General features: G+C 41.4%; 4 protein-coding genes across 4 annotated transcripts; 3 read left to right on the plus strand and 1 right to left on the minus strand.

The window, feature by feature from the left end:
* The first annotated feature begins 1,844 nt into the window (after positions 1-1,844).
* LOC116207669 (CASP-like protein 1D1) lies at positions 1,845-3,653 on the plus strand. Its single transcript, XM_031540720.1, has 3 exons — positions 1,845-2,260; positions 2,617-2,743; positions 3,178-3,653. Exons 1-3 carry the CDS (start codon positions 1,998-2,000, stop codon positions 3,400-3,402), a joined length of 615 nt encoding a protein of 204 aa, XP_031396580.1. The 5' UTR covers positions 1,845-1,997; the 3' UTR covers positions 3,403-3,653.
* A 366-nt stretch (positions 3,654-4,019) lies between these two features.
* On the minus strand, positions 4,020-5,894 carry LOC116207668 (divinyl chlorophyllide a 8-vinyl-reductase, chloroplastic). Its single transcript, XM_031540719.1, has one exon. The coding sequence runs from the start codon at positions 5,504-5,506 to the stop codon at positions 4,214-4,216; it is 1,293 nt and encodes a 430-aa protein (XP_031396579.1). The 5' UTR covers positions 5,507-5,894; the 3' UTR covers positions 4,020-4,213.
* A 5,775-nt stretch (positions 5,895-11,669) lies between these two features.
* Positions 11,670-13,853, plus strand: LOC116209615. Its single transcript, XM_031543313.1, has 4 exons — positions 11,670-12,006; positions 12,096-12,299; positions 12,879-13,127; positions 13,383-13,853. The coding sequence occupies exons 1-4, from the start codon at positions 11,902-11,904 to the stop codon at positions 13,656-13,658; spliced, it is 834 nt and encodes a 277-aa protein (XP_031399173.1). The 5' UTR covers positions 11,670-11,901; the 3' UTR covers positions 13,659-13,853.
* Positions 13,854-14,800: 947 nt separating this feature from the next.
* LOC116208976 (probable inositol oxygenase) lies at positions 14,801-21,074 on the plus strand. The gene is made up of 11 exons (XM_031542552.1): positions 14,801-14,863; positions 18,810-18,874; positions 19,006-19,087; positions 19,252-19,456; positions 19,587-19,646; positions 19,779-19,831; positions 19,932-20,054; positions 20,178-20,247; positions 20,412-20,490; positions 20,600-20,684; positions 20,817-21,074. Exons 1-11 carry the CDS (start codon positions 14,801-14,803, stop codon positions 20,841-20,843), a joined length of 912 nt encoding a protein of 303 aa, XP_031398412.1. The 3' UTR covers positions 20,844-21,074.
* The last annotated feature ends 225 nt before the right edge of the window (positions 21,075-21,299 follow it).

A 21,299-nucleotide genomic window follows, 5' to 3' on the forward strand; every position in this document is an offset into this window, starting at 1 on the left:
ATCCTTCCGGGTAAATGTCCAAATCATCTTCTAGAGACATTTCTTGTGTAACGATACAATCCTCCATTTTCAAAGACGCCCAAAGAAAAATATGTTAATATTCTCATCCCAAGAAAAAAAAAAGGAGAAAAGTGTTATGCTGCGTTTGATTTCAAATCAAGATTTTAAAATCAGATTTTGATTTTGAAAAAGAGTGTTATAAATGGGATCCACCTTTTGATTTTGTACGAGTTATTTTGTTTTGCTGTTAAAAAAGAGTGATATAAATGGGGCCCACTCTTTGACTTTGTATGAGTTATTTTGTTTTGTTGTGAGTAGAATTATGTTAGAGTTGTGATTTTAAAGGCTTGTTTGGTTTTAAGATAGTATTTTAGAATCACAATTCTAACTTAACTCTACTCACTACAAAACAAAATAACTCATACAAAGTCAAAAAGTGAGTCCCGTTTATACCACTTTTTTCCACAACAAAACAACATAACTCATACAAAGTCAAAGGATAGGCCCCATTTATTCTACTCAAAATCAAAATCAAAATCTAATTTTAAAATCCTACTATGAAACCAAACGCAACCTAATATTCTCCTCCTAATTTCTTCTAAGCTCTTCGCAACGACCAAGAAAAAGAAACAAAAAAATAAAGAAAGAAAATTCTGAGCCCTCGATTCGTTCGTTGATTCAAATGACTGCATGCGTCTCTGGTCAAGAATTTGTAAGGAAAATGTTGCTGTCAAATGACTGTCAGTTAGAATAGAGATTTGGCCACAGATTGAAAGCGACCCTGAAAGAATTATCTTCGTGTTTGTCACTTTTCATTTTTTCGAATTTCTTAGAAATTTTGAAACGTGCATATAATAGGTAAGATTATGACTAAGATGCAATAATAGTCCTTTTCATGTTTATTCATAGTATTTGGACACTTATTGGTCCATAATTCCGAAGGATAAGTTTCGATGTCTTGAAGCTTCCATTACTTGTCCATATCAGGGATGAGTAGGTTCGAGGATTCTTATAATTAGCTTCAAGCTGAGTTAGTCGAGAGATTCATCATATCAAAGAATTTCGAGAATTAGGAGGAAGGCATGTAAAAACCGCTGTTACGTCGAGCCAAGGTACAAAGAAGAAAAGGAATATGGAATCCCCAAAAACTAAGAGTAAATCCGATCTTCGGAAAGAATTCTTACCCGATTCCCCATCACCCTATATCTTAACCAATAATCTTCTAATTAGTTCTTATTTGTAACTTATGAGGGACGAGTATCATCCGTGACGATTATAGAAAATACGCATTTTACCTTATCTTCATTAATGTCTTTAGACAACTAATTAACCTAAACAAATTTCTCAAGTAAGATTGTTATATCTCTTACCTCGGATTCGACCTTGTCAGATCAGGCCGAGTTAGATGGCGAAATTTTCAGGGTAGCACGAGTTCCAACCTAGATAGGGTTGTTAATAAGAAAGAACAAATTGTCTCTATCAAACAATTTCGCAAGTTGATGGACTGGGGACAGCCGGATCTTATCATCCTAGTATGATTGCCCCGGCCCTACAATTCAATCATATGTATATATTTATATTATATTAAAGACTATTATGGCATGCCATCATCATATATGTTCATATCTACGTATATATAGATCATGTGTATGTACAATACATAGACATTTTATAGAAACGTGCTTTGGTCTTCATTATCTGATGAGCCTATTCGCGCAAATCCGAGTTAATTAATCAGGAAACACGATTTGCCTCTTAGAACAATCGTTTAGAAAGCTCTCGCCCGCTAACAACAAGTCACCATTCAAATCCATATATATTACATGCATAGGTAATCAGCCGATACATTAACTTGGCGCGTCTGCAACTCCTACTTAAGTTGATATCTGCGCCCCTTTTATTCACTATATATCTTCTATATGTACACCTTCTCATACTCCCACTCAATTTCCCACTAAAATTATCATAGATAATTAGATAATTAATCAATTAGCTACATGGCATCCACCGAGAAGGCGGCCGACCCCGAGGCGGCCAAGGAAGGACACCCGCTGAAGCCTGAGGCGCGTCCCCCTCCACCTCCGCCTTCGAGGTCACTGGTAGATGTGTTTGCGACAGTTGACGTGGGGCTGAGGGTGGTGCTGTTTGCCTCGACCCTAACTGCAGTGCTGGTGATGGTCACGGGCAAGCAGACGGAACTTTCTGGCGTGCCAATCCCTGTCCCAGTCGAGGCCAAGTTCAACAACTCCCCGGCTTTCATGTAAGTGTTGCTTTAACTAATAGTCTGGCATGTGCCGTTTTAATTCCCATATCGTAAGCAAACCTGCTTAAACTCGTAGGCGCCATGGCTAAATTTGGTTGTCTAGTAGGTCGACGCGTAAGAGAAAAACTTGCGAGGACCGGTTTTTAAAATCTCCTTTCAGAACTTCACAGTTGTCATAACCAGCTCACTGATCAAGAATGAATCGCCATAACTTTTTTTCAGGATTAGAATCTGTGAAGTATGATTTTACGACCTGATCAATACAGAAGCTATCGATAATTAACGAATCATTTACATGTTTATGATGATTATGAATGATAATTCCAGACTTTTCGGGTATAATCGTCGTACAGATACTTTGTGGTGGCATTATCAGTGGCCTGCCTCTACAGCATCATCACAATACTTGCTTCCATATCAGTGATACTGAAGCCAGCTTTTTCCTTGAGTTTCATCCTCTTCTTTGTCATCTGGGATGTGGTAATTATCTCTTCTCTTTTACGCATCCCTACGACAATACTGCATATTATACTTCATATACCTACATTTCCGTTTCACGATATTAGATGTAACACAAAACCGTGCGGAGGGATCGTTTTCAATCGTGTTCTTTTTTCCTTGTTATGCTTCTAAGAATTTCAACCGGTTAATTCGTGGAAGGTTCACAAAACATGGAATTCTCTAATGAAGGGTCTACTATAACCCGTCCTGTAATAACACAAGTAGTATCAGAAGAAAAGGAGAAATTAAATCCACGAGTTCTTGTACTAAAAGTTGTCGGAAAAATCCATCGGTATCGTCTGCAGAATCTTGTTTCTGGTCTTTAATTCACGTATCGCTCTTCCTACTTACTAGCTTTCTCTGTTCCATTTTCCACTTCAATCTATCAGTGCTGACGAGCCATGATGATGTAGGTCATGCTAGGGCTGGTGGCCTCGGCAACAGGAACTGCGGGCGGAGTGGCATATATCGGACATAAGGGCAACAGCCACACGAAATGGATGAAGATTTGCAACGTCTATGACAAGTTCTGCCAGCACTTGGCGGGGTCCATTGCCGTCTCCCTCTTTGCTTCAATTGTGCTCGTCTTGCTCATCATCTTCTCTGTGTTCTTCCTACACAAGAAGATCCCGAAGTAGAGGAAAAGCAGTTCGTCTCTGGTGTTTTGGCCCTTCCGCAGTGCATGCTGTCTTTGCTCCTATATACGACTAGAAAGTTAATTATAATTGTCTGTTGTAATATGTCTGTTCCATTTGTGTAAAGAACATAGGAAAACTGCTATGTCTTCATTGAAATAGTTCTTCGCGATCGTGCTTTTGAGAAGGGGCTGGTATTTCATCGGATTTTGATGACTCAGTCGAGTTTAGTTGATCATGGCCATTGGTGACAACTCTGTTCCTACCTTTATTGGATATAATCTCAGGCTCTCGGCCATCTCACTATCGCGAAAGAAGAAAGGTCACATGAGTTTCGTCTCGGAGGCCTCAAGTTGTAAGCAAAGAAGAAAAATTGGCATAGCACATTGTTGGCTCTTCGGAAAAGCAAACATCTGTATGTGAAGAAAACCAAATACCGGATGGAGTAACTTCAACCAGTACAAGGAAACAGACATAGGAGAAGAGAGCTCGTAGATTTTCCTCAGAAATTGCATGTTAAATAGCCAACAGCATAATATTCTCGCCAAGAACATGTGATCATTAACATCCGATAATTATGAACCGCCAAGCAACCTACCAGATGCAGCAGAGCAAGGAAGTAGCACTGAGAAAGCTCATGAGATCATGGACAAGAACATGTTTTCAAATATTATGGTCAGTAAATATCTCTATGAACATATCCTCACTACAATTTTTATGTAAAACAGCTTCATTTCAGAACCGGATTGAAACTGTGTCCCGAAGCATGAATCAGTTTACAAAAAGGATATTCCACCGGCGAAATTTCCAGCAATCAAAAGATAGTTTGCTCCCCTAATTCCTGACCTGTCATCCCTTCCCTGATCACCCGCTCGAAGAACTCCTCTAATGTGTCCTTCCCATAGCTTGGCGTCTTCTTGGCGCTGTAGTCCCCAGTCTCGGGATCCAATAACAGCATACTCTCAGCTGCATAATATCTCCCTATCTTCCCAAACTCAGCTGCATCCTCCAGCGACGGGAAGATCTTGACCAAGAAATCGAGCACCCCGATTGCAAAGTCCATGATCTCGATCGGCACTTTCAAGAACTTGGGCTTCTTTCCCAGTAGTCTGAACAGCATTTCCCCTTGCTCGAGCGGAGTCAGGGCTTTCCCGGGCCCACCGATTGGCAAGACCTTGTTGATCTTATCTTCGCTCAGAACACAATCAGCAATGAAAGAAGCCAGGTCGGGCTCGCTTATGGGCTTGCAAGCGCAGAGCTTCCCATCCCCGAACATCACATAAGGCTTCCCCTCCTTCACCAAGTCAACCTGTCCTCCAAGGCTCTTGAAGAACGCCGTCGGCCTCACGATACTGTAAGTAAACCCCTTATCCTTCTCTGCTTCCTCTATCAATTCCGCCTCGAACTTCAGCTTGGCCCGCTGAAATTCAAGAAGCGGCTTCTGAACACAAATCGCAGAGAGCAACACAAAGTGCAAGGCCCCGTAGTTCCTCCCCGCCATGAGACTGTTCTTCGTCGCCTCGTAGTCGATCTTCCAAGAATCTTTCACCCCGCCCGACCTGCTGGCGAGGCAGGAAACCACGACATCGATCCGGGACCCGAGGCTCTCCACGGACTTCTCCAAAAGATCCAAACTTGTCACATCAGAGAAGCACACATTGGCCCCTTTCAACTCATTCAGCGTCTCATCCTTGCTCTTCTTGCCCCTAATGCCACTCCTCTCCCTGGCAACCGCTATGACATTGAAACCCCTCTTCACCAGCTCCTTCACCACGAACTTCCCGATGTACCCGGTGGAGCCCACCACCAGAACGTTAATGTCTTGAGGGTTCTTGCTCCTGAAAGGAGCAGGAGCAGCAGCAGGGGCGGTGTCGGGTTCGACAGCGGCCGACGAAGCTGTAACCGGGTCGAGCCTTTCTTGTCTAAGCTTGAAGAAAGCACCCGGCTTTACATGTGAAATGGGGAACTCGTTGGAGGGCAAGCTCACCTGAAGCTGCCGGCTGATGAAGTGGGGGCAGAGAGGGGTGGTTCTTGAATAATTGGGTGTTCTTCTGATGGGCTGGTTCTGAAAGCTGAGGGCATTGGAGGAGGAGAGAGAAAGGGACATTCTCTCTGGGTCACGAAATGACTCGGTTCTCCGGCGAGAGAGTGAACCGGCGGCGGCGGGGGATCGGGATTTTCGGGGGAGAGGAGGAGGAGGAAGAAGAAGAGAGCTTGAGGCGGAAATTTGGAGGTACTGATGATAATAGCTCTGCTTTGGCTCCCCATCGTGACAGAATCTGAATGATAGGTGGAGAGAGCTCCCCCTCAACTCAAAGAACTAAAATCACTACACCGGGATGACGTGGAAATGTCTTTCTCTAATCTGCATATTTGGCAAAAAAAAATAAACGAGAAAATGAGAAGGGAACTTTTGGAACTTTGGCTCTTCTCCCAAACATGTCATCTTAATAGACCCTTAACTTAAGTTTGATTCGCCGGAATGAAATTGATGTAGAATAGTATAGATAGAGATTATAAATGAAATTCTAATGAAATTTTATTTATTTGGTTGAATGAAATAACAAAATTAAAAACTAAAATTTTATATTTGATTGATCGGAATACACGGAGAATATGACATGTTTTAAGTTAAAAAACACATATACCTTTGATTTTAAATATTACAATAATGTAAAATAAAAAATGAAAAAATAAAAAGGTCACTGTTCATATTCTTCTTCGAAAATGAACAGTAACAGCCTTCAGCACTATCAGCTTCCTTCCTCCTCCGCCGCCGCCGCCGCCGCTTCGTGGCAACGTCGCCCCTACCTTTCCCTGCGCCCGCCAGCACTGAAATCCCTTCCTCGATCACCTCTGCATCTCTCAGATTCTTTCAAGAAATGATTGTTCTTTGCTCCTAAACTCATGGAAGGGAATCTCCTTCAGTACCTCATGGAAGCCCTTGTAATTGAAGTGGCCTTTGTGAGGTTGTCGGCCCTCGACAAGGCCATTGGAGACACAGGCACCTGAGCTAGGGTTTCTGGTGGAGGGCATGGGCTCATGGCGAGCCTCATCGTGGGTTGTACCGCGAGCTAGGGTTTCTGGTAGAGGGCGATGGGGGAAGGTCCTCAGGGGGAGAGTCCGGTCTAATCTCAGAGGCTTCGAGAGGTTGTCGAGCCTCCTTGAGGGTCGTCATGGTCTCAGAAACCTCACAATGAGCTCGTCCTATGATGGACTTACGGGCTCTCATGGCGATCGAGCTCTGGTGGTCAAGATGGGGGGAGAGGGTGACAGGGGAGATGGCAGTGGCATTGAAAGAAAATTGAAAAAGGGGACGAGGGTGTTTTAGTAATTTGACCATATATTCCCAATGGAGAATACCTATTCACTATGGACATGGGATGAATAGTCATTCGGCATATATGCTTGATGGGAGGTTCGACCCAGAATGGATATTCCGCATGTCCATGTTCTTAAACATCGGAATGAGTATTTCGCACGGAATACGTAGGGAAGGGAATCTCCATTCAAGCCAACTAAACATGCCCTTAGGATGTGCGGTTCCAACAAAGACAAAGAGTGATACCTGGGATGGAAGACGAACTTGTCATTCGCTTTGCCTAACTTCACGATCACGACCACTCTTCACTCGATTGCGGTGTACAATGTGGGAAGCTTGAACAGGCCCGATTGCAGCACAAGCAAATGCCTTTGTTTTAGCACATATGAATCAAGCGAGGAACAGTTCGCTTTTTAGAGGAAAAACTGAAAGGAGAGGGAATAAAAGGGCAAAGGAAAGGGAAATAAAAAGAGAAAAGCACAAAACGAATGAGAAAGATTACAAAACATTAGGGATTTGTTCTAATATGGTCGCTGTCCAACTTAATGGAAGATGGATGCAAGAACTTACGCAATCGCCACTGTTTGAAGTTAGGGACCTTATTGACATATCAAGGACTCAACTGATATAGTCGGGAACCTAACTGATATATTAACGACCCAATTGACGTAGTAAGAGACAACGGTTGATGTAGTTAGGGAGCCAACTGGTGCAAAAAGTCATTTTAGGACCAATGCAAAGTAATATTTGAAATATTATATTTTATTAATTTCCAATAATATTATATTGAGCAAATTTTTGCACCTCAAGAGATCGATATTATATTAAATCTGACTTAAAGGAAATTTTTACATCAGTTTTGACTTTACTTATTAAATATACATTATATTGCTCATTTCCGTCTGTCTGCCATTAAAAACTCGACGGAATCATCTAACGGAATGGATAATATGATATACATTTAATATGTCAATATCAAAATTGATGTAAAAAAAAAAAGAAATAATTCCACATCAGATGTTTTCGTCCACTATTGGATGATAGGTAGATGGAATGGGTCATCTGATGTACACTTAATCTGTCAATATCTAATTTGATGTAAAAAATTTCTTGAAGTCTGGTTTGATGGCAAATTGTTAATTTACTCTATTACCTATGTTCATGTCAGCCATGAAGATAATTCCATATTGGAGGATATTAAAGCTTGTGCTGTAATAGGCATAAGATAGCTGCAAGTAGGTGAGAAATTTATGGATCGGCACGTTGAACAAACTAAAAAAGATTATATTATATTATATTAAATCGTTTAAATGAATCGTTAGTAAACATCATCATCTGAACGACTTTCTGGACTTTAATTGCACTGTCAAGTTTGGAATGTGCAGAGACAAACATCAGAACTTCAGATAAATTTGAAGTTTAAAGAGAACAGCTCTCAAGATTGAAGAAGAGAGAATGGCTGAAATACAGGTGAATGTCAAGTGTAATGATAGCCTTCATGAGCATCCACTGGTTCTTGGCGAGATGGCCGGGACGCCGGCTGAGTGCAGCATGTGCAAGGAACCCTGCTAGATCAGCTTTCACTTGTTTGGCCAGAGACGGGTGCAGGTTCTATGCTCACAAGTCGTGCGTCTGGTTATCTTGCTGAGATGGTAGAGAATCCTTTCCATACCCACCACCCTCCGAAGAGGGACTACCTACTTTTCACCTGCGGCGCCTGCCTCGAGGTAGAATCAGACGCTTGTTACTGATGTCCCTACGGGCGAATGGTGCCCGAGCAAATTGGTCTTGGATACCGAATGCGCACTCCGAGTGCCTGCCACACCACCAGGACTAAGATTCATTTTTTAGATCATTTGCATCTGCTTTCGTTCCAAGAGAAGATCGATGGCAAGGAAGATGTAACCGTCTGCAGAGTACGCGAGAACAAAAATGGATCTCTTGAGCCTCAATAAGGCTGTCGGGATTGCAGATTCTTCATCCATAAAGCCTGCAGCGAGCTTCTGAAAGAAACCGAACACCCTTCTCATCCATTCCATCCATTAAAGAGGTCTGGCTTCATGAGGTTCGCGGGCCATCTCTGCTTGAGGGATTGCCGTAGCTTCCCATATGAATGTTATAGGTGCGATTTTAGACTAGACGCGCAGTGTGCATTCTTTGCAGCCTCGAGGAAGTTCGAGAACCTCAAGCCAATAAACATTAAATTCCACCAACACCCCTTGTTGCTGTACCAGTTGAAGGAATATTAGGGGCTCGACTGCATGGCCTGCGAGGAGTGCTGCACGGGCCGGATGTACACTTGCATGGTCTGCCGGTTCTTCCTTCACAAATCGTGCCCCCAGTTGCCTGATTTGATTGTTCACCCATCGCACCCCGACCACCCTCTAGTGCGATCAAGAAACTGCAGGTTCAAGTGCAACAACTGTCTCATAGATCGCGGCGGCATACCTTACTACTGTGACACCTGCGAATTCTATCTCGCTTCTGGTTGTGCCTTCAAATTTGAAGGACGCCTGCTGGTTCATCACGAGATCCATCGGCACCTTTTGGAGGTTTTCGAGGAAAAGGAAGATGCTGGCATCAATGAGCTCGAGTGCACCATATGCCACACGCCATGCTCCGGCACTTCTTATGGCTGTCGAATCTGCTGTTTCTTCCTTCACAAATCGTGTGCCGATCTCCAGGAGATTCAGCACCCTGCTCACCCATTCCATCCGCTAAAGAGGGCCCAACCGAACAACTTCAAGTGCCATGGCTGTCTCGAAGATCACCATGGTGCGGTATGCTAGTACTGCGAGCACTGCGAGTTCTATCTTGACTTCATGTGCAGTTTCCTGGTCCCTCGGAGTAAATATCAAAGTAAGCAGTACATCCGGTTTGATATGCACAAGCATCCCTTCACATTGAGTGAGAAGAAAGACGGATATGAAGGCGGCGATAGCACCGCGTGCAGAAGGCCATGCTCGGGTCCAACTTTTGATTGCCCTGTGTGCGACTTCTTATTTCATAAATCATGCGTGGATTTACCAGAAACCATCAAGCACCTACTAAACCGAACTGACTCCCTTCAACTGACCAAAACCATCACAAAATTTACTTGCACCATTTGCCTCAAGCACTACGAGCAAATATTTGGTGAGTATTATTCATCCACTTGGATATGTAACACTTAATGAAAATGCTTAAAAGTGAGAAACTGACCCCACATTGGGCTCACAGATTCCTACTTACAAGCATTTTGATTGATTATACTTTGGATGAGTAATGCTCATTGAATATTTTCTCAAGGACTACGACGGCTATTAATCAATGACTAAGGAAACCATGGGAAATCTCAGATCTATACACCTATTAATCAATTTAAATTAAGAAAGTAATTATTTTATTACTAGATTATACTTGCATTAAAGGGCGAACTTGGAGACATTGAGCTCAGGACTATCGGGTGGCATATTAAGGGGAAGCTGATTACGAGAGTTCCTGCTGACGACGAAGTCGCACAGCAAAAGGAAAGAAGCGAAATGGATGATGACTCGATGACGTTTAAACAGATTCTGCGTTCTTGAGACAAAGAGGAAAGCAAGGCATTTGAAGATCTCCAGTACAAACATGTTAAAACTCACGGTGAGAGAAGAGAGATTGCTGACTTCTTCGAGAGCTCTGATGAGGCCTTCAGGCTGCTCATGAAGAGGCTCGAAGATGGTACTCCAGATGGATACTTCCTGTACTTGGAGAAATCGACTGGAGCAGATGAGTATAATTTTGTCAAGGCCGGGGCTGATTGCTGGATATCACGAGTATGCATCCCTCTGCATCAGGAAATGCTTGACAGGTTCGGGAAAATCAGCGATGGTTGCAAGTTTAGCCTGATGATGAACACATTTCTCTTTCATCACCTGTTCTAAGCTGTATGCAGCATGCGCGGGACACCGGTCCTGAGCATGACTGAAGACACTCTTTGCGTGTGGTGGTGCCACCTGAGGCTTGTCCGCGATGCGGGATTCCAAGTTGAGCCTCTCATAGATAATCTGAGGAGGCTGGTGCATGCTTATTTCGGCCTCCAAGTTAGGAAGTTTGGGGAGGATCTGGATCGACAAATCACTCGGCTTTTGCATGAGATTGGTCACAAAGAGGCTGAGCTGGAGAGGGTCAAGGTGGAACGAGAACAATACATGAACCGTGCGAGGGCTGAAAAGACAAGCTTGATGAAGAAGTGTTTGTCGACTCTCAAGTGGAAGACTGTTGGAGAGCTCCTGCTTTGATATACGCTGGTGCAGTCGCGGCATATAGATATGCTTCCATACTTGATCATATATTATTCTGCAGTGCACTTGCAGTCTGTTTACCCCTATTTTCCGCACTGAAATACAATAATGATCACTGCAGTCAGAATGTGCTCGCGTGTTACATTTAAACAATGTCATCATCCATGTTAATGCAATCAGTTGGAATCGGGCGACAAAGGAATCGAGCACCCGGACAGCAAAATCCATGATCTTGATCAGAGGCATCCTAAGAAGCTATCATCTTCCACTGCTCGGGCGGGGACAGGACCTTCTCCTGAATCTCCAGCCCCACCGGAAAACAGTCCGCGGCAAAATAGTTTGTTTTTGGTCCGTGGAGTCCAAAAAACCGATAGCACAGCCTTCCTACTCTCCAGTCGGAACGGGAAGATTGGACTCCATCTCCCCGTGCCCGTCACGAACGGCCATAGGCAATTCAAGAAATAAATGCGGTCCAGTCCACCACCGGGTGAACTCTCGAGCTATCTTAGCAACCATTTAGTAATGTCTGATAATTTACGCGACTGTGTCACAATCGGAGGACGACTTGCTAAAGAGCGAAAAGCATTAGCTCGCTGTGATTCTTCCTCGGCGATTATAAGCCAACAAACACTACATCGAGAAATAAAAGTGGTTATGACATTCGGAGCACGAAAACTTTGAAATAAAAGACCAAATACAGTAATTTCGGGGAGATCCAGGTCCAGGTGAAAAAGTGCCCAAAAAAAAAGATTTTGATATCGCCCGTAATCTGTCCTCTGTTTCAGCTTCGAGATGACGCGACCAAGACGGAACCTTCTTCTTCTTCGACTCATCATCCCCATGTGAAGCGTGAACGGTGGCAATTGTACATATATATATATATATATATATATATATATATATCTCCAAGAAGGAATGAACGTTTCTTCGGTAAAAGGGGCGACAATGAAGCAACAAGAAGATGACCTCTGGAGCTCTCTACCAGAGGATGTTGCCCTCAAGATAGCTTCCAGCCTGCAGGTTCAGCTACCCCTTCCCTTGCCCTTCCAGTGATTTCAATCGAATTTCTGTCTTGGATTCTGAAAAGGGTCTGGTCTTTTCTTGATCAGGTAGGCGATGTCTGCAATTTGGGTAGCTGCTCCACGTTCTGGAGGGGGCTTTGCCGGTCGGATTTTCTCTGGGAGTCTTTGGCCCGACAAAGGTGGCCTCTTCTACTGGGTCCCTGCGGAGATGATTCATCATCTTCTTCTTCTTCGGTTGTTCGTGGGTTCGAAAGAAGTGGATTTGATATGAACATGGAGCCCTTTTACGAGGTTGTCTTCTTTCTGTTTAAGTTTTGGTTACATATGAATTACTTGGGTTGGTGACTGCATCTGCTTGTGTGAAAGTTTGTATCTGCATATGAAAATTGAGTTGTCTGCAGATCGAAGTTTGTGGAACGTATTTTTCCACGGAAGTTTTTTCCAGAGGGATGCGGTCAGAAAATTTGGGTAATATTTGTGACCGGATTCCTATGCAATGTTCGGTAAATTAGTTAACAAAGCAGAATGAAATCACCAAGCAAAACTTGAACAAATTTTTGTATGGTGATTCCAATCATTTTACTGTCTCATACGAAAGGCGGCCTTAGTTGGGTTGTTTGAGATCAGACAGCATGAAGCCATTCTGCATATAGCTGATAGAAAGAGGCTGCGGTGGCCTCTGCTTGATGGCAGCAGAATATAAGTTGCCCTTGACATTACTTGGAAAACTGTTTGAGCCATGAATTGTTACGTCTCCAATCACAGTTACTTGGGAGTTGCTTATTTGGTATCGTCTTTGATAGAGTTGAAATCAAATGGATGTCTTGTGGTTGTCTGAGTTATTTCTTTGTTGTCTGTTATCTGCATTAGAGGTGGGAGTGCTTCTACATAAAGTGGCACAAAGAGATGGCCCGAAGAGCTGTCTTGGTGGTTCAGTATATTGAGCAATACACGTCCAGTGACTCTCTCGAGATCAGGGAGTACCTAAAAGCAATAGAAGACTTGAGCTTCATGCAACTCGGGTTCACAGACATTCAAATGTTCTTCTTCAGACCCAAAGTCAGTGTGCTGATAAACTTGGTGGGCTTGCATTACTGCATCAATTGGCTCGGCGTGCCTGTAAGTACCTCCTTTTCGCTGCTGTAGTTTTGCCTTAATGCTGCCGAGCTGCCATTGGATGTTTTGTTCGACTAGAATATTGTTTGGGGTCCCATGCCTTTATGGGCAAGTATAAAGCCACTGGTCTTCCAATCCCTCCTATCTCAGTTTTCCAACAATGAGTATAATTTAAGAAACTACTTTTCTTTCCAAGGTGGGAACAGATTCTTACATATAATTTAAGCCTCTACTTTTGTCAAACATTGCAATTGACAGGCCGAGGATGTAATGAAAGCGCTTGAGAATCACAGTATCTCGCAGAGGCAAGTGTGCGTGAAGTGGTGGAAGGTTGGGAGATGGTTCTATGGGTTCCGTATGAGAGACGAGTCCCACTCTCGTCAGGTCTCCCTTCAGGACATCACCACCAATGCCCCAGAAAAGAAAAGCGAGGTCCTTGGGGTCCTCCGTCGTGGTGCAGTTCACGAAGTCTTGCGGGTTCAGATCTCTGTTGCGGCTCCTTCTTATACTTCCTGGTCCCATCAAAGCAGCTAAAGTTGGAGACTTGGGAGTGGCCGGGAAATTATTTTATGTGTATATGTTTGTGTATGCATATGTGCATAGTGTCTGTACAGGTAAGTGCCCGATCGAAATCTTCGCAAATTTATCGTATAACTGTTCAATAAATCTTTTTGTTCATGGTGGTGATATTGTTTATTCAATAAAAGGGCTCGTACTAATTGATCTTGATATGACGCTCTTGCTTCTTCGCGCTAACGTGTATGCATATTTGTTCTGATTTCGAGTACAAGCCGCACCATTTATAACAAGCATAGCACGAATTGGATTCTGGTGCAAGATCAGGGGATTTTGCCACAGAATGTCGATCTGGATTTCCATAGTATGAGTTGGGAATTCATTTTAGCGTCTCTCGTAGGATTGCACATCTTGTGATTTGCGTCAGACTTGCATTGCAGAAGGAGCCGGATCATTCGTACTCGATCCAAAATCTAGCTACGAATTCATGCGTGTTTGCCTTGGTGGTTGCCATGGATGAGTTACGTAAAATCTACCCAGAAGTGAATTTTTTTCTCTCCTCCTTTGTATCCCCATCTTGATTATTTTCAAACGAACTCACAATTTAATTTGATGGAGCTGAAGTAAAAAGAACTTGGTTCAATCAAACTTGGAATGCTGACCAATCACCACGACGAACAGACAACTCGATCACTCCTTCTCGTGCATCAGACTGTAACCCAGCATGTCCTGCACCATTCGGGCCCTCACAGTTCCAAATCCGTCTTTATATGCAAAACAGATCAGCTCACTGCAAGAATTTTGGCTCATTTTTGAGGGATGACTCTATTGGAAATCGATGATTTCCAATGGAAAAATTCTCTTGGAAAAACCATCATCAAAAATACTTTTGCACGGAGTTCCATGGAAATTTTCGAGGAAATATTCTGTCGCAGTTGAAGCGAATCGGGACACCCAGTGAAAAACCATGAAAACTTTGCTTCTTGTCGCAGATAAAGTATTGCACTCTTGGATGGTTGACAGACAAGATTTGGTTGAAAAGTATCCATTTGAAGAGTATTTTCATATGACATGACCGTGTCACTCCCCGCACTCCCACGGAAGCTGCGCGGAACATTTTCGATAATGCTTCACAAGCTGCCGGGGATCTAGAGGGATATATGGCGTTAAGTATCCAATTGCCAGATGCATCAAGAACATCCGAGACCAGTAGCTCAGTTTCGGTATACTGTAGTGATCCCCATAATACGTGGCCGGAACCGCAGGGAGCTGCTACTATACTAGCCCAAAGTTTTATACTATGGCCATTTTCGATAGCGCATTAACTGCCTAAGGAGGAGATTTGAGATCCAACACTGCGGGTAACCTTGCTAAGGGTATTTTGGCAGAGCTGTGTTTGGTATTAGAGTTGAGTTAAATTGAATTTTGCTTTTAATTAGTTTATAATGATTGTGTTGTTGAATTATGAGAAAAAATATAAAAAAATAATGAATAGTTGAGAGAAAGTAATGATTAAGTAATGATTGTGTTGTTGAATTGTGAAAAAAGTAATGAATAGTTAAGAGAATTTAATATTAAAAATTGAATTGAATGATTAAAAAAATTGAAAAAAAATGAAAAGCAATAATTGTGTTATTGAATTGAAGATAAGTTGAGTTGACTTAAAATTTTTTTTAAAACGAAACATAATATTTCAGTGTTAGTACCCTTGCCCAAGGTCCATTATGCTCGCGCGTTCTTCAGGCAAATTTACTAAGGAGAGTGCATTGCATGATATGCGAGAGGAGGGCAGTGGGGACAGAATTAATAAGAAAACTCTACCAGCCATGGAAAGAAGGCTAGGACGCCATGAAAGATTAATTTTAAATATATTAATAATATATTATCAACGGAATAAATTGATATTCATCCATTACTTTGATGACGTCGATGATTCTCACACGTTACACGATAGACCTGTAAGACAACTAAGACCAAGAGTGTCTTTTAGCTCATAACATCTCTATACGAGACGTCTAAATGGAGACATGTATCCTTTTAAATAGGCAGAGTTAGGAGCCTTCAGAATATTATTTCGTTATATAAATTTATATTAAAAGGATAATAATTGTAATCCACAAGATTTGGAATATCTCACTCAAATCACGAAATATATTGTCACATGACGGCCATCTAGTTGAGAGATTATTTCCTTAATTATGTGAATATACAATATATTCTTATGTTCTCTCACTTGGCCTCATGACACAAATATTTATGAGTGATATACATTATTTGGCCAAACTCGATAATCCCTAAGTTGTGGAAACCTCCCACTTACCTTGAGAATGCTACACATGAACCATGGCGATAATATCCGGTAAGAGAATACTTTTCATCCATGTATCATGATGCATAACACTCCTAAAATAAGCACTTTAGGGAAAATTTGTAACTTAAAATAAATTATATGGGTCCTACTTTATATCCCAATAAATTTAATACCTTATTTTCGTAACTGATGGGAAATAGAATTCAACTTCATTCTCTAAAATAACAAAAGTACATAATTGTCAAAAGTATATCAAGAGAAACTACATCGCATATAGGCTCATACTTCCAACATGACCAATAAACTGTTTTACCAATAAACCTTTAGTCATTGAATTCGCAATCATAGCATATGTACTAGTGTGTTCAATAACCACTACGCTTCTCTTGATATATTCCCTCACACTGAGGTACTTAATATCAATATGCCTACTTTTGCTGCCACTTTTGTCATTTTTAGAAAAGAACATTACAGTTATGTTATTACAATAGATCTGGATTGATCTCTCTATGATATCAATAATTTGAAGACCACTTATGAAATTCTTCAATCATAATGCTTGTGTCGTGGCTTCATAGCACATTTTCCGATAAAAATTGACTTTTCCTTCCAAACATATTTTTAAAATATTAATTTTATCGAAAATAATGCTGGAAACATTAAAAAAAGGGTTAAAAAGTTATATATATATATATATATAAAAGATACACGGAAAAGAGGGGGGTTGTAGCATTGTCAACGACGTTAAAGAGTGAGGGGTGGTGCCGGCGAGGCTCCGAAAACCCCATCTTCTCTTCGATCCTGCAATTGCATCTTCATTTTTTTAATTCAATTTATTTATTATTTTTAATATAATTTTAGGATGGAAATGTGATATTCTAACGAAAAATCAAGCGGTGAGATTGAAGCGAACAAAATATGAAATGCTAAGGACGAGATTGAAAAAAAAAAAAATTTAGGACGAAAATGAAAATGAAATCGAAGATTGATGACCAAAAATAATTTTTTTCCTTTTTCTTTTTACTCTTCGTCTCTTAGGAATGTGCACGGATACTAGGTATTACTCGGAGCAGGTCGGAATCTACCTATTAGGGCAGGTCCGAGTAGCTTGTATTGAAAATATGATGGGTCGGGTATTAAAATAATGAATCGGTGAAAATCGATTCTGATTTCGATTCTTATAGATAGGATACCTAAAATCAAAACCGAAACTGATACTTGGACCTAGATAATTTTTTCTCCCATATATATATATATATATATATTCTTATATAGTTATATTTAGATATTCTTATATTTAAAAAATATAGTATCTAATTTAAAAAGAAATAAAAAATGAAATCCTAAATCAGTAAATCTAATGTATGGAGGACATAACCTAACCTATCGTTCTCTCTTCTCCCTTTCTTTTCCCTCTTTTTCGAACTTCTGGCCCTGTTCTTAGTTCTCACTGTCTATCTCCTCAAGTTGTTATGAGCTCCAATTGACGGACCAACTTACTGCGATTGCTCGAGCAGGGCTCAGGCGATCGCTTGACTGAGAGGGGTCCGAGCACCGTCCGTCGGTCTCTTTCATTCTCTCTCTTCGTTACCTAGCCGACACCGACTGGCCTTAAAGCTCTACCGACAGAACTTGTTGTGAGTCGCGCCTCCTCACGAGCCGCTGCTACCTCTTCCTGCCACAAGCCGTTGCTGCCTCCTCCTGCCGCTAGCCGCTAGCCGCTACCTCCTCGATGGAATCTTTTAGCCTTCTTGCTTCACCCCATTTCAGCCCACTTGTTGTATACCCTATTTTCCTTCTTTGCGTGATTATGTATGAAACATTTTCGGTTTTATTTAGTGAGACAAAAAAATTCACAGGTCCAACAGGGTACTGAAACTTATGGTATAATATAGGTATCGGATAAATTTTGGTTTTAAGATTCAACATGATAGGGTCCGGATATTCCGGAGACACACCCCTACCATCTTCTACTGGCTCTATGAGTCCATTGTTAAAAAAATTTAAAAAAGAAAAGAGAGAGAGAGATTAACAGGCTTGAATCGCCACATTATTATGATTCACCCAAAAAGACAAAAAAAGAAAAAGGAAAAAGAATCGACCCATTATCTCCTCTGGACAGACTGATTAAGGATAAACCACTAATTGACTTATCTACCTTAATTAATTGTGGTAACCCAAATCATCAATACTTTTGCTAATTACAGCAGTTAATCCTCTGAACTGCCACACTCTTTTCCCAGTACAAAGCTAATAATAAGACAAATAAGAACAGTGACAAGCGTTCATGTTGTTCCCCCCATCCATCCAAAACACCCTGACGTGTCATCCTAACCCACATCCATCCAAAACACCCTGTCGTGTGCCCCTTATCTTCCTAATTAAAAAATTATCATAATTACCAGAGGGCTATTGTGGTCAATTGACGGAAAAATTTACCATTTCTGGAAAATTGGATATTTCGGCAACTCAACCGAAGACATGACCCGTCCTATAAAAGGCTGGCCTTTTGCAACGTTGAGGTTCACTCACTCGGGGCATTGAACTCCCCCAATTGTCTGATCCCGGAATTCCTCTCTCGTCTCCTTGTCGGTTTCATTCCACCGTCATCATGACTGTGATCGTTCCCTGTACAATATCGCTGTTTCTACGCATTGTCCTGTTATTGTCACATATCAAAACTATACGATATACTGTATCATCAGGATCAGATGCTTCGATATTTGTTTGATGAATATTGTATTCCTCTTCAATGCAGAACCGACTTTGGAGGACGTCCAGAGCTACAACAAGGCGACAATATGGCCAAGAAGAATGACTGCAATGATGCCAAGAAGGAGGAAGAAGGAGGAGGATAGCTCGAACTGAGCCTCGATGGAGGCTTTGCTGTGCCCGAGAACAATGCGTTTGGCAATGGATTCAGGTTCGCCTTATAATTTTTCTTTCTTCGGCATTTATCGTCGGTGACAAATTCGCTTTGCTCCCTACGCAACGAAAATTAACTTAGGGTTTTTTTTTTGCCTTTATTCGTTTTTCATCATACGGCCATTTCAGGGACTACAACAAGGAGAGCGAAAGGAACTTGTCCGTTGAAGAATTCTACCGGAAGAATCACATTTACCAGACCTATGAATTTGTAAACAGCAATCTCTCCTTGTATGAAATAACCATGCATGCATAATAAGAGGGTTACCGTCCTTTTTTTATTTCCTTTTTTTTTGCCCATAACATATATAGAGGCATTAATGCACCATAAATATGTATTAATATTTGTTACCCAAAAAATATATGTTCATGTAGGCAAAGAAGAAGAGAGAGGAGTATGGGAAGCTGGACAAGGCGGAGATGAGCTTATGGGAGTGCTGCGAGCTGTTGAATGAGTTCATCGACGAGAGCGATCCCGACCTGGATGAGCCCCAGATTCAACACCTCCTCCAGAGTGCCGAGGCTATCCGCCGGGATTACCCTGACGAAGACTGGTTCCATCTCACTGCCCTCACCCACGGTACATATAATTATTTATATACATATATACACTTACCTTGTTGATAATGTGGTGGAAACACATTTTTAGGAATTTTTTATTTTCTATATTAAAAATGATAATATAATTAATTATTATTTACACGTTTCAGACTTGGGGAAGGTGTTGCTACATCCGTCGTTTGGCGGGGAGCCTCAGTGGTGTGTGGTTGGTAAGTCAATTTGAAGAAGGAATTTTTCATAATTAGGGGACAAAATATAATGTCTTATTTTATTCATATAAAAGTAAGTGATTTTTATTTTTATTTTCTTAATTTTTAATCACAAATATATATATATTTCAGGTGACACATTTCCTCTGGGGTGTGCATTTGATGAGTCCGTGGTGCACCACCGGGTAATCAATCTTTACAATTAAAGCACATTTTGGTTGGTGCAATTTATACGATTCGACTAATGAATTAATCCGGTTGTGTGTCTTTCCGCATATTTTCCAGTTCTTTAAGGACAACCCGGACTCTAACAATCCCAAATACAACACCAAACTTGGTGTCTACTCTGAGAACTGCGGGCTCGACAATGTCACGATGTCCTGGGGCCATGATGAGTACATGTACATGGTATGTATGCAGCATCTATATCACTTATCAAGTATTATATCATCGTACGGTTTTGTTTTTGTTTTTGTTTTTTTTTTCCAAATAACAGATTCTTTTTTTTATATATATATATATATATATTAGGTGGCTAAAGCGAACAACACTACTCTCCCACCGGCTGCCCTCTTCGTCATCCGGTTCCATTCCTTTTATGGTAATTAGTCGCATCTTCAAATCATTCACCGATCTTGAACTTCGTTGTTGACAATGCATATGTATACATTCTCTAGTCGAAGCAAGAGATATACGTACGTACATTATGCGGTTTGAGTGTATACTAACTTCTTATGGTATTGGCCTTGTTGATTTGATAAACAGCGATGCATCGTTCAGGGGCCTACCAGTACCTCATGAATGAGGAAGACGAAAAGATGCTCAAATGGCTCCATATATTCAAGTAATTAATTATTTTCTTCACACACACACACACACACACACACACACGTTATATGGATATGTGAATATCGAGTATGCACTGATTGCTTCACAATTTTGTATGGATGGAGCACCAAATATGACCTTTACACCAAGAGCAAGGTTCTGATCGATGTGGAGAAAGTGAAGCCCTACTACCTCTCTCTCATTGAGAAGGTATGTATCATTTTCAATATGTACACACACACACACACACACACACACACATATATATCACCCTTTATGTATATCAATTAGAATCGGACATTAAAGCTAACAATGAATTTTCAAATTTTAATTTGCTTACAGTACTTCCCGGCCAAGCTCAAGTGGTGAAATAAGTGCAAGGGCTGATCTGCAGCTTCACATTCATGTGGTTGGAAGATTAATTGAACAATGCATGCTCAATGGAAGTGTATGGATCAGCCGCCCAGATGATCAGGAGCTTGTACATCTTATTGCTGTTTGTTCGAATGGTAGCGTTAATAAAGCTCGATTGCTAGACAAAAGCAACATCTGTAAGATGTAATAATGTTTGTGTAGCTAATGAGATTATTTCACCATAAAGAACAATAATTCTCTCTGCTCCCATAATCATATGGATTTAGCCACAGCAAAAATTTGACACTCAAGTAAATCGAAAACCGAAAGAACAAACCAATTAAGGACCAAAAGGTTGGCGTATCGTACCATTTCGACAATATTAATTAAGTCTAATGACCTTGAGACACTCTGGACTCCCACTGAAAAACCGGATTAGTCCGAAGGCCCAGGACTCCCCAGGTTCTTGAG

Source organism: Punica granatum, chromosome 5 (genome assembly GCF_007655135.1).
Source record: "Punica granatum isolate Tunisia-2019 chromosome 5, ASM765513v2, whole genome shotgun sequence".
Taxonomy (NCBI): domain Eukaryota; kingdom Viridiplantae; phylum Streptophyta; class Magnoliopsida; order Myrtales; family Lythraceae; genus Punica; species Punica granatum.

Excerpts from the sequence above, each read along its gene's own strand:
- LOC116207669 (XM_031540720.1), top strand. The coding sequence starts at position 1,998 with ATGGCATCCACCGAGAAGGCGGCCGACCCCGAGGCGGCCAAGGAAGGA. Across the intron at positions 2,261-2,616 it reads AACAACTCCCCGGCTTTCAT|ATACTTTGTGGTGGCATTAT; the intron begins GTAAGTGTTGCT and ends ATCGTCGTACAG. Across the intron at positions 2,744-3,177 it reads TCTTTGTCATCTGGGATGTG|GTCATGCTAGGGCTGGTGGC; the intron begins GTAATTATCTCT and ends ATGATGATGTAG.
- LOC116207668 (XM_031540719.1), bottom strand. The coding sequence starts at position 5,506 with ATGTCCCTTTCTCTCTCCTCCTCCAATGCCCTCAGCTTTCAGAACCAG.
- LOC116209615 (XM_031543313.1), top strand. The coding sequence starts at position 11,902 with ATGAACGTTTCTTCGGTAAAAGGGGCGACAATGAAGCAACAAGAAGAT. Across the intron at positions 12,007-12,095 it reads AGATAGCTTCCAGCCTGCAG|GTAGGCGATGTCTGCAATTT; the intron begins GTTCAGCTACCC and ends TTTCTTGATCAG. Across the intron at positions 12,300-12,878 it reads ACATGGAGCCCTTTTACGAG|AGGTGGGAGTGCTTCTACAT; the intron begins GTTGTCTTCTTT and ends TATCTGCATTAG.
- LOC116208976 (XM_031542552.1), top strand. The coding sequence starts at position 14,801 with ATGGCGTTAAGTATCCAATTGCCAGATGCATCAAGAACATCCGAGACC. Across the intron at positions 14,864-18,809 it reads AGACCAGTAGCTCAGTTTCG|CTCGAACTGAGCCTCGATGG; the intron begins GTATACTGTAGT and ends GGAGGAGGATAG. Across the intron at positions 19,832-19,931 it reads AGTCCGTGGTGCACCACCGG|TTCTTTAAGGACAACCCGGA; the intron begins GTAATCAATCTT and ends CATATTTTCCAG.